The sequence below is a fragment of the Triplophysa rosa genome, linkage group LG5 (assembly GCF_024868665.1).
Source record: "Triplophysa rosa linkage group LG5, Trosa_1v2, whole genome shotgun sequence".
In the NCBI taxonomy this organism is placed as follows: Eukaryota; Metazoa; Chordata; class Actinopteri; order Cypriniformes; family Nemacheilidae; genus Triplophysa; species Triplophysa rosa.
Window position 1 is genome coordinate 12,280,246 of NC_079894.1, and position 12,712 is coordinate 12,292,957.

General features: G+C 39.9%; 1 protein-coding gene across 1 annotated transcript; it reads left to right on the forward strand.

Moving 5' to 3' along the window:
• Positions 1-1,521: 1,521 nt before the first annotated feature.
• Positions 1,522-11,837, forward strand: grk7a (G protein-coupled receptor kinase 7a). The gene is given in 5 exon segments (XM_057334092.1): positions 1,522-5,095; positions 5,097-5,436; positions 5,510-5,947; positions 9,349-9,629; positions 9,717-11,837. Coding segments are annotated over 5 exon segments (1,614 nt in total). The 5' UTR covers positions 1,522-4,874; the 3' UTR covers positions 10,051-11,837.
• The last annotated feature ends 875 nt before the right edge of the window (positions 11,838-12,712 follow it).

Consider the following 12,712-nt stretch of genomic DNA (forward strand, 5'->3'; position numbering starts at 1 on the left):
CAAATGTTGCCTAATAAGTGGACAAGAGTAATGATATGCAACTGCTCAATAAATTGTTCTGCAATTAAAATACTTCACTATTAACATCCTTTAACTGTTGGAAATTTTAAGGTGTGAATACATCCAGTGATATTTGGAGATGTTTTAATAAACCTAATTGAAAGTATATATATACAGTATTCAATATAAACACAAAGTTTTACAATAGCAGCTTACATTATTTTATTTAAAGATTATTTATGTCACGTCTGGAGAGACAGCGAGAGAGAGACCCAAAAGCAGGTGGAACTTAAATGTTTATTATGAGCAAAATGTCAAATAAGAGTCGCACTCGAGCCAAGCTCGGAAATAACGAAATGCAAGAGTAGTATGACAGGCTGGGGTCAGGCGATATGCGAACAGAGTCCAAAGGGGCAGCGCAAACTCAGAAGGTGGACAGGCAATGGTCAACCGGGGTGCGAACTCTATCACAGGGGGACAAGGCAACTCGAAAACGGGCAGGCAGTAGCAAAAACCGAAGGGACAGTCCAAGGAGATCTGGCCGGTAATCACCAACCCGGATACGCCGGCACTTGACAGAAGACAAGGTTAGTTCACAAAATCAACAAGATACTGTACCTCAGGGCAAGGCGAAGAGGAAGACCGGTGCCCAGTCCGGTGCAGCCGGTGTCCAGTCCTGTGTCCATTCCTGTGTCCAGTCCTGTGTCCAGTCCGGTGCAGCCGGCGTCCCGTCCGGTGGTCCAGCCAGCGTCCAGTCCAGTGCAGCCGGCGTCCCAGCCGGTGCAGCAGGCGGCGTCAAGCCCTGCCCAGCCGGCCTTCCAGCCGGCGTCAAGCCCTGTCCAGCCGGCCTTCCAGCCGGCGTCAAGCCCTGTCCAGCCGGCGTCAAGCCCTGTCCAGCCGGCCTTCCAGCCGGCGTCAAGCCCTGTCCAGCCGGCCTTCCAGCCGGCGTCATGCCCTGTCCAGCCGGCCTTCCAGCCGGCGTCATGCCCTGTCCAGCCGCCTTCCAGCCGGCGTCAAGCCCTTCCAGCCGGCCTTCCAGCCGGCGTCAAGCCCTGTCCAGCCGGCCTTCCAGCCGGCGTCAAGCCCTGTCCAGCCGGCCTTCCACCGGCGCAGCCGTCCAGCGGTCAGCCCTGTCCAGCCGGCCTTCCAGCCGGCGTCAAGCCCTGTCCAGCCGGCCTTCCAGCCGGCGTCAAGCCCTGTCCAGCGCCTTCCAGCCGGCGTCAATGCCCTGTCCAGCCGGCTCAGCCCTGTCCAGCCGGCCTTCCAGCCGGCGTCAAGCCCTGTCCAGCCGGCCTTCCAGCCGGCGTCAAGCCCTTCCAGCCGCCTCGCTTCCAGCCGGCCTTCCAGCCGGTCCCAGCCTTGTCCCGCCGACGCTCAAGTCGGCGTCCCCCCAGACTTCCCCCACAGAATCCCCAGACCGCCCTCGAGCCAGCCGGGGATTAAACTGTCCCACCTTCCCAACCCCTTTGATTCCTCTATGGACTCTTTTTCCCCCACCCCCCTCCCATGTTTGTTGTTTTTGTTGTCACACCCTAGTCCCTTGGTTATTCTTGCTTGTCTGCCCCTGATTTTGTTTTCCACGTTTTGTCTGTTTTGGTCATTGTCTCAGTCTGTCTTGTCCCGTTAGTCTACCCCTTGGTGAGCACCTGGTGGTGCTCATTAAAGGGGGGGCTTCTGTCATGGCTCTGCCTCCTGTCATGGCTCTGCCTCTATTAGTCATGTTTTTCTTGGTCCTGTGGCAGAGCCATGACAAAGCCTTTGGTTATGTGTGGAGAGAAACATATTGTCCTTTTGACAATAATATACGTTAAAATGGGAAAATATGCCGTTTACACAAGAAAATTATTTCGTTTTAACGACATATTATCTCGTTAAAACGACATATTATCTCATTAAAACGACATATCTCGTTTTAACAACAAATTATCTCGTTAAAACGACATATTATCTCGTTAAAATGACATATCTCGTTTTAATGACATATTATCACGTTAAAACAACTTATCTCGTTTTAACAACAAAAGATGGAACAAACAGACTAGCAACAACAGGCGCTGATGTCATATTTTAACAAACAACTTTTCCCATTGAAATGAACTACAAACAGCAGAATCCATTACCCTTGAAAAACTGCATCTGAACAATTGCATTTCGTATTAGTATGCTCTGGCTTTACAACAAAAAGAAATGGCATTTAGCATACAGCAAACATGTTTTTGCTTGCAAAGCTGGTTGACCAAACAGGTCTTGCTGGTAGAAGCTCGGTAGGACCATATTATACATTTGTATCTTAAGTCTTATATTAAGATCTCACAGGTTTAACATTCTCCAACTGCAATTTCCATGTTTACAAACAAGTAGGATGTTGTTGGAATATGACTGACAACCAGCATTTGGTCTTTTCAACAAAGCGGGCAGGTTGTGACAGAAAACATGAGTTAAACAATTGTCCCAGTTGTATCTTGTAATTTGTGCGGGTGACCAGCTGATCTGTTCAGTACTTTGTGTTTGTGGGTTAAAAAAGCAGATGGGGGATTGTAGTCTATTCTCTCCCTCCACCACCCCCATAATCCTCTTCTGTGAGAGGTGATCTTTATGTGAGACAAGGCAATCCTTCTGCCATGAAGGACAGAGATAGTTGCCTAACTACATTTTACATTGAATCATTTAGCAGATGCTTGTTTAACTTAAAAATGTAAGGAAAACAAAAAAGCGAGCAATCAAGAGAGAATATTACAGCAAATTACTGAACTGACTTTAAGTGCTGCTATATGTTATATGTGCTTGGGTTTCCTGAGGTTTTCAGACAAAAGGTAATCCAATACAAAAGTATTACATTATTTCAGTTTATGTTAACGAGACCATCCCCCAATCTTCTTTCATAAACACTTTTGATGTGGATCATTTTTTATCTATTTTCTTAGCTTTAAAAAACAAAATTATTTTACAATGTTTCACAGTATACTTCAAATATCTTCATTGTTGTTATTTTTGTATCAATCTATCACGATAATTTACTAATTTCATTGTTAATATGAATGAAAATGCAATAAACTTAATATTTTCATAGCAATTATGAACTCAACTTAAATTTAAGAGCGCAATAATTAAACCTATTTTCATTTTTGGTAAGCTCATTTACACAGCATGACAACAAAGTTTAAGGTTTTTAATTTTAAATGAAAGTCACCACAAAATCAAAACTGACTATTCTTATTTTTATTGGAATATTGTAGTGTTTATTATACTTTTTCATGTGCCCTCTTAAATAAAAAACGTTAACCTCCCCCGCTAAACAACATTTCTTCTCTGCATGACATAACGTCTTGGAGCAAGGGTGAACTACTGTATATTGACTGTTCAATGGGCAGGCTTCCAACTAAACATTTATTTTTTAATGGATCTTTTCATGTTTAATCGTCAAACTTGATCCATTCAAGTTGGGACTACATGAATAATCTGTTATAATTGTTCAAATTTGGCAGAAAATTTTCAGTTTGTAGCTTTTTTTTGAGACTCCGTTAGGACAATTTTTATATTTTTTTAATTTTAGAAGAGTTTTTATATATTTGAGTATTGTAGTTACCATTGTTCAGAGATTGGTGCTTGTGGGAGGTTAAGTTTCAAATAGTAATTTATTTTCTTTATGTGATGAATAAGTAAAAAGATGAATGATAATAAATGAGTGCCTGTTATTTGATTTGAGAACTTTAATCAAAATCAAAATAAGTTCCACATAAAAATCATGTAAACGATCTTTGCTGTAAAAACATTAAAGGGATAGATCACCCAAAAAAGAAAATTCTGTCACCATTTACCATAATAGGACAAATTAAAATGGTAGTCAAGGGTGTCCCAGAACTGTTTGCTTTCCTAAATTCTTCAAAATATCTCATTATGTGTTCAACAGAACAAAAAAATCTATAGCCTACTGAAGATTTTTCTACTATTGTAGTGAATGATGTCCCAGAAATGAAAAATTATGAACAGCTGCGAGAAACTTCCTATTTTAATGAAACACCTCTGAAAAAAAATTGTTCCTCTACATGGGTACTTGCCCTTTAACTTGTTATTTAGTGCATATTCAGAAAGGAAGAATGGTTGTGTGTGCATAATTACATTAGGAAATTATTATATTATAATTATATTAGGAAACAAACTTGTTTGTTTATGTTTAGAAAAGCATCACTGAAATGCACTATTACTACAGTTAATGGCAACTGCTTAAAATAAAATACTGAAATAAAATGCCTAAAATTCAAGATAAAATTCTAAATTAGAATGAAAAGGGGCAAAGAAAACAGAGAAAGACATTTTGTCAAATGAAATCTTGTTTGACATGTCCTTGATAAATTCAGCAGTCATTTTATCTGTTCTTTGATACAGGTCCGGCAATAGACCATTAGCTGTTGGCTTGTGAACAACAGAAGAAAGTTTTAGTGCATCCTGCTGCCCTCAGCATTTCATACACTTCATGTTGAGCTGTTAGCTCGCACATTTTTGCTCCTCTCATCGTATCACCATTTATGTTTAGACAACAGAGCCCAATGGGCAGCCATCAGCTACCGGTCTACATCTGCCTAAATATAGTCAGCCCTAAAGCTTCTTAGTGGGAGAACCCTCTTATAAGTTCCTTTCCTTGAATAGACGCCGAGTATAGACCACACAAATATACTTAAGTGAAAATCCCTTGCAGGTATTTAATTCTAAATAAGTAATTACTAGGTTGTCAGTGTGTCTTGGTCCGCAGGTGCGTAAGTCTTAGTGGCTCATTCGTGCCTCGGCTTTGAAGAGAGTTGCACACACAAACGCACTGACCGCTGGCTGAGAAGCATCCATTTCTCAGGGACAAGTAACCCACCACAGCTGCCAAAATGTGTGACATGGGGGGACTCGATAACTTGGTGGCCAACACGGCCTACCTGAAAGCCCAGGGGGGAGATGACAAGGAGATGAAGAAACGTCGGTGAAGTCTGTCTCTTCCCAAGCCGGAGCAGTGCGCAGCACTCAGGACAAATCTAGAGAAGGACTTTGACTCCCTCTGCGAAAAACAGCCTGTAGGAAAGCGTTTCTTTCGCCAATACCTTGATCAAGGGGGATCTGAATGACTGGGAATTGTCGGAGGGCGCTGCCAGAGACAAGGCCCGTACACATATCATTAATACATTCTGCAAGGATGGATCCAAGAGCTTCCTCACCTACCTGACTGGAGATGTAGCAACCAAGTGCAAGGCAGTTACTGACAAAGATTTTGAGGAGGTGATAGGACTGGTGAAGGATGCCACCAATGAGTTTCTCAAAGGCAAACCTTTTTCAGATTATCAGGAAAGTCAATTCTTTGACAAGTTTCTGCAGTGGAAAGAATACGAGAAACAGCCCATCACTGAGAAATACTTCTATGAATTCAGGACACTTGGAAAGGGTGGATTTGGTGAGGTAGGTCTCTACAGACATTAGTGAAAAATATGTAATCTTTCCAACTGACTGTGTCCGCTGCATTTCATTCCAGGTTTGTGCGGTGCAGGTGAAGAACACCGGCCAGATGTATGCCTGCAAGAAGCTATGCAAAAAGCGTCTGAAGAAGAAACATGGTGAGAAAATGGCCCTGTTGGAAAAGAAAATCTTGGAGAAGGTCAACAGCCTGTTCATCGTCAACCTGGGTTATGCTTATGAAACCAAGACCCATCTCTGCTTGGTCATGAGCTTGATGAATGGAGGTGACCTCAAGTATCACATCTATAACATTGGTGAGAAGGGCATCGAAATGGATCGGATCATCTATTACACAGCTCAGATTTGTACCGGGATGCTGCATCTACATGCCATGGACATTGTGTATCGTGACATGAAGCCTGAGAATGTGCTTTTGGATAGCCAGGGTCAATGTCGTCTTTCAGATCTTGGTCTTGCTGTCGAGATTCCGGTTGGAAAAACCATCACCCAAAAAGTAAGTTAATCATCTTTATTCAAATAATCCAGAGAAAACAATGCAAGCTGTGCTACCATACCAAATTTCCATTAGAAAAAAAGAGCTGTACAAAGCAGAGCAGATGTGTAATTGCACAAAAATGAATTATAATTGGTGGTGATGAAAATGAATCATTTACATTTATTCAAAGCAAATCGTGAATGAAGAACATTACATGATGTTAAAAATAAATCTTATGCATAAATGTCAAATTAGTTTAGCAAAAAAAAATATATATATAATTGAGCCAGCATATTCATTTTAGTTTTTAATAAACTAAGTCTAGTATAAATATGATTTAATGGTGATACATCAAGAAGCTGGTTAATAAAATGCCAAGAGTACATTTTTGCTAATTCCACTTTGGCTACATTAATATAAATATAACTTAGTTTGATTTATTTTGGACATTTTAGTCACAACATAATTCCTATAATCACATGTGTTCTATGCCATAGTTTTGATGAGTTTACTTTTATTCTAAAATGTTGAAATATTTTAAAATAATAAATTAAAGCTGCATTATATAACTTTTGGGTTGAGAATAAACAAAAATCTTGTTTAGCAAGTACTTCAGGGTCCAAATCCTTTATCTGATTGACACACTTACAGGGGCGGTCTGGAAGCAAAATCGGCCCTGGATTATTCGGCCCACATCGGCCCTCCACCATTTCTGTTGACAAGGGGGGAGGGGTGCTGTGGGGTGCTATTTGATGGCATCGGCCCGCCACCATTTCTGTCGACGGGGGGGTTGTTGTATGTAACGTGTCATTGCGTTACATACATACGTGTCCGAATCGCTAATGCCTTTGCGTTGCGTGCATTCGCGTTTAAAATACGTCCGTCTGTCCAGCCCAAGCGTCCATTCCAGCCCCATTGTAGCTTTAAAAATATGAATAAATCATAATATCAGAATCAATGCTTTCAGTCATTTTGTTAAGACATTTTGTTAAGTCATTTTGTAAATATCAGTTCCACTAGCCTTGACTAGCCATGGCTTGTTCATCTCTAACATGGTCATTTACAAGAATACTATAGTGTTTGCATTATATTCTGTCCCTGTTATGTAATGTCTTGGTGATCTTTGTTATTTTGAGCACAGCTACACCAATCGTGAGCAAACAGTCCTAAAAACAGCATAGTTATGTAAACACGCAAGGATCAATTAGCTGCAGTGTCCTCATCTGCACCTTTGGCTCAGTGTCTCTTTAAGCACTTCCATTGGTGGGCCGCAGATGATTGAGGTTAAGAGAAGACTGCACACATCCATTAAAGGCTGTCAGACATTATGTTGTAAGACTAAGAAAAAAGTTGTACTAACTCTATAAATATTGACATTTATATCACAGTGCAGCATTAGTGATGGTAAATGGACCGGATGTTAATAGGATTGCGAAATTTCTCATAATAGCAAGCTCCAAACTTGTTTTCATGAACAAACAGAGATATGCAGAGCAACGTTTTGAAGCTGGTTACAGCTTCTCAGTTAAAGGGATAGTTCAGCCAAAAGTGAAAATTCTGTCATCAATTACTCACCCTCAGATTGTTCCATACCTGTATACATTTCTTTGTTCTGCTGAACACAGGAAGATATTTCGAAGAATGTCAGTAACTGAATTCATCCCCCATTGACTCCCATAGTATTTATTTTCCCTACTATGGCAGTAAATGGGGGATGAGATCTGTTTGGTTACTGACATTCTACTAAATATCTTTCTTAATAACGGTTTGCCTCTCTATCGCCATCTCTTTTTGAACCATAAAATTGACTTGTGTTCAAATGAAGTTGAAGTCATCTTTATGCCATTCCAAACCTGTGACTTTCTTCTTCAGAACACAAAAGAAGATATTTTGAAGAACGCTGGTAACCAAATAACATTGACCTCCATTGTATAGACATAAAACCACTGAGACATTTCTCAAAATATCTTCTTTTGTGTTCCACAGAAGAAAGAGTATACAGGTTTTAAATGACATAAGGGTGAATAAATGATGACAAAATTTTCGTTTTTGGGTGAACTATTCCTACATGATAAATATTATAACAGTGGAAAGCCAATCCTAACCCTTCCATGACTTCTGATGTATGATCAAATTTCAAAATGTAACAACGGCTCATGTGTTTACGTAAGCTTATCTATGCAGTGCCCTTCTTGAGTCCTCAATGCAGGTTGAAGCCCAAGCTGAACCACCAGGGGTTTGGTTGGCTTTACACTCCTGATCCTCTTAGGACGAATTACACAAATCTGTCTCTGATCAGACTGCCAAAGGCAGATGTAAGCGCTAGATTTTGTACTGCACGAGTCTAGATATGATTAATAATGTGCTTACCACTATTTTTTTGCTGTCATTTACATTTGTCCATATCCTAAGCACTTTTATTTGAGCCTTCTATTTTCCAACATTCAATTTTTTTTAAATGTAATACCACAACCATTCTAACTACAACCTCAAATAATTTAAATTTGACATTAGCAAAATTAAGACATTAACATAATGATGTGGCTATCATGCTAGCTTGGCTCATTACAGTGTGTTAGCCAAGCACAATGACTGTGCGTCCTCCTATGTAATCATTACATTTTAGTTTGACTGAGCCTAACCCTGTCAATTCCCACATCTTCTCTGCATTTATTACACAGTACGCTTAAATTATCCATTTGAATTAACAGTGTCTAAGAATACAACAGTTTCCATATATACTGAGGTGGGTATTAGCTTCAGGGTTAAAAGAAGCGTATTTATGAAAGAATACCGGTGAAAACGCATGTCTGTATGCAAAGATCCACATGTCCAATGGAGCTGAAGAATGGCTATCTTTATATAAATAGCAAGTCAAGTTCATCACAGTGGATCGGCACATGACTTCTGACAGGTAGTAGCGGATTACCATTAAGCCTCTTCCATCTGGCAAAGAGAGGAGCTGAGCCAAGTGGAATAGATAGGGTAAGAATTGCATCAAGTAAACTACTTCAGATCTTGTAACCTTAAAGAGATAATTTGCACACCTTCATGTCATTCCAAACCTGCATGACTTGATATATTTCGAAAAACATTGGTAACCAAACAACATTGGACCCCATTGACTTCCATTGTTTGGAGACAAAACAACTGAGACGTTTCTCAGAATATCTTCTTTTGTATTTGCAGAAGAAAGAATGTTATGAGGGTGAGTAAATGATGCAAGAATTTTCATTTTGGGGTGAACTATCCCTGTAATAAACATCTCTCACAAACATCAGATCTGTTCCTCAAAACCTTTCATACAATGGTGTGATGTTCAGTTTCATTGTGTTATCATTTAACTACCAATTCTCCCACCATAAATTATTCGTCAATTTGTTTAAGACTCATTCAGATCCCTTTTCCTCTGTTTACAGGCTGGAACCGGTGCATATATGGCACCTGAAATCCTGACTGAAATTCCGTACAGGACCTCAGTGGATTGGTGGGCTCTGGGCTGCAGTATCTATGAAATGGTGGCTGGCTACACCCCATTTAAAGGTCCCGATTCCAAGAAGGAGAAAGTGGAGAAGGAGGAGGTACAGAGGCGGATCATCAATGAGGAGCCCAAATATGAGCACAAGAACTTTGATGCCCCCACAATAGACATCATCAAGCAGTTCCTCAAGAAGAAGGTGGACGAACGTCTTGGCTGCAAGTAAGTATTTCTATCCCTCTTAACCTCATGAAACCAATGTTGCCAAGGATCTTTCAACAATATGTATAACATTCACTGTTTTTGTAGGGGTGATGATCCCAGGAAGAACGAGTGGTTCAAGTCCATCAACTTTGCCCGTTTGGAGGCCGGCCTTATCGACCCACCCTGGGTACCCAAACCCAATGTTGTCTACGCAAAGGATACAAGTGACATTGCAGAGTTCTCCGAAATCAAAGGTATTGAGTTTGATGCTAAGGATGATAAATTTTTCAAGGAGTTCAGCACAGGGGCTATACCTATCGCCTGGCAAAAGGAGATGATTGACACCGGACTCTTCGATGAGCTCAATGACCCCAACCGGAAAGAATCAGCCGGTGGCTCAGACGATGATAAGAAATCGGGTACCTGCACGCTTTTGTGAGAGAACAAGCCAGCTTGGAATTCAGCAGCATATGGAATTCCATTGAGTGACATCCCAAATATTATTGACATCGTGCTCTGTGTTGAAGAAGAGTTAAGCATGGCTGGAATAAGATGGTACGTTAGTCAACTTTAGGATAGAAGGTGTTTCTTATTGGTTCGGATGCAGAGCTGCAGGGTCTGAGAAACACCCAATATACCATCCATGATGTGCTTGAGCTTTGGACCACACAAGGATTTTCTGCATTTCCTTCATGTCTCATGAAGTAGTCAATATCCTATCCAACAGAGGGTGCAAGAAAAATGACCATTCCTTATTGAGAAGACTCTAGAAGAGTAGGCCTAAACAGACTTATTATGATGTATCCGTAGCAATTAAATGTACCATGAGTGTGTGATCAGAAGGCAGAGATCTCTGGAAATACAAAGTTGAGTCCTCAGTAAGGAGCGGCTTGTGTTCCAAACACTTCTCGCCTTGCCAAATCACAGTTTATTTGTGGATTCGTTCAGGGTGTACAAAACCAGCACCTACACATACTCAGAGTTATTTTTATTCATGTAAATTAATTTAAATGTGTTCAACTGGGATATAGGGATAACTACAACCCTATAGTTATCTAAAAAAAACTAATTTAATTCTCTAGTGTTTAATATTTCCCTTTGTGAATGATTGGTATTACAATTCAGCAGACATCTGTGTGCAGAGATTCTGTGTGGGTCTGCCTGACACAGGCATACAGATAAACCGCTACATATTAACAAATGTGTTTTTATGAAATTTGTGTAAGTGTTTGCCAGAGAGAAACTTGCAGTAACTCGTGGCCTCTATGACTGTGATCTTAAATGCTGATTTGATAGCAGGGCTGTTCTGATAATGTACTAGATTTTGTATAGGCTATGTATAAATATGTACATACAATATATATATGAAATAATAAATCTCTTATCTAGTATCTATATAAATATTAATAGTGCGATAGTGAGATTTTACCTATATTGCAGCTTTAAAGGTTACAATTTCAATTGTCTGGTTAAATCTTTCACATAATTTTAAAGCCAAGCTGAAACAGGTTGGTACTCAAGGGCACAAAGAGAGGGCCTTGGCACTGATGTCTGCTCATTTCTTTCTTTCTACGTTTCCAAGTATCCGTTTGGGTTGTGCCCAAAGGCAGTCCTCTGTGGTTGTGCTTCTATGATAGATATATGTTTAAAAATGCAGGGCCTTTCTAAACCTAGGGATAACATACAGGTTCTTTTTCAAAACTTCACACTGTCCAACCAAATACCAGCAGACATTCTGCAGTTGGCTTTTGTATGCTGGCAGACAGTCACTTTCACACTGCCCCAACAAACAGGAACTTCTTAAATTATAAGGCTTTGTTAGAAAGATGGGCAGGATCGTTTTAATAGACAATTGCAATGCTTTGCATGGGGTGGGAATCACAGGGTGCCTCACGATACAATACGAATCACGATACCAACAATATCATGATGCGACGATACTAAGATAATCAATATATTGTTTGGCAGTTCTATAACGATACATCACGATATCTGCCTAACTATGAAAACAAAATGCCCATGAAAGGGTTAAGTGCAACATTTGTCTCTTTATTCAAGTCCACAAAACTTTTTCAGTAGGTAAATTAATTACATATTACCAACATGAGTAACATTTCAAGTAAATTAAACATTTTATGCTTAAATTAAAAGCTTATCTTTGTAAACTGACACATTTAAAACATTAAAATATATATATACTGGCCCATTTCTAAATTTAACAGCCACTTATTTAAACCTGCGAACATCTCAGTGTTAAGCTTTAATAAAATAAACCTAAAAAACATTTCAGTGCATCACTGTTCTTTCACAAATATGCATGGTGCATATTTGATTTTATAAAACGGTCAGTTCTGGTCCTTGATTCTGATTGGCTGAGCGGAGTTATAAGCCGTTATAAAATACCTCAATATATAACAGCTGACCGCACCACATAGCCTAAATATCATTTCATTTACTTTATTTTATGAAACCTTGCTAAGCATATGGAATAACCGTTTTATAAAACTCCGCTTCGCGTCGTGCCACAACGCCATTAGCTGTTATAAAATGCACTGTAACCAACTGCTTCTTGGGGCTTGTTGCTTTATTACACGCAATCCTACTCTTTCTCAGACTAGTTTGTTCCCTCATTTGCGTGTTAAGCGCCACCCAGTGGAGCCATGATGTAATAACGCTTGGAAATATATTTAGAGCGTCTTGTTTTATTAATTAATTACAATATTGATATTTGGCGCAGCGTATCGATTCTCGTATCGCACGGAGAAGGACGACGATACATCGCCATATCGATATATTGTCACACCCCTATTTTATACACATGTTTTTCTCCTACATCACCTCTCACGATATCAAAACGTCTTACTTTGCATGCAGGACTTTGAAGAGCAGGGTTTTGGGCGTGTCTTATCTTAATGCACCTTTATGTGTTCTGAAACACTATAAAATAATATTGTCTTCCATCATCATAGGTAATGGATTTGGTTCATGATTACATATAAACTGTTTACCCAGGGTTAAAAGTGGTCTTATTGCAACATCAAAAAACTTTGTCATGAACAAAAACGGTTACTGTGAAAGCTATACAAGTGATGTAAAATGGA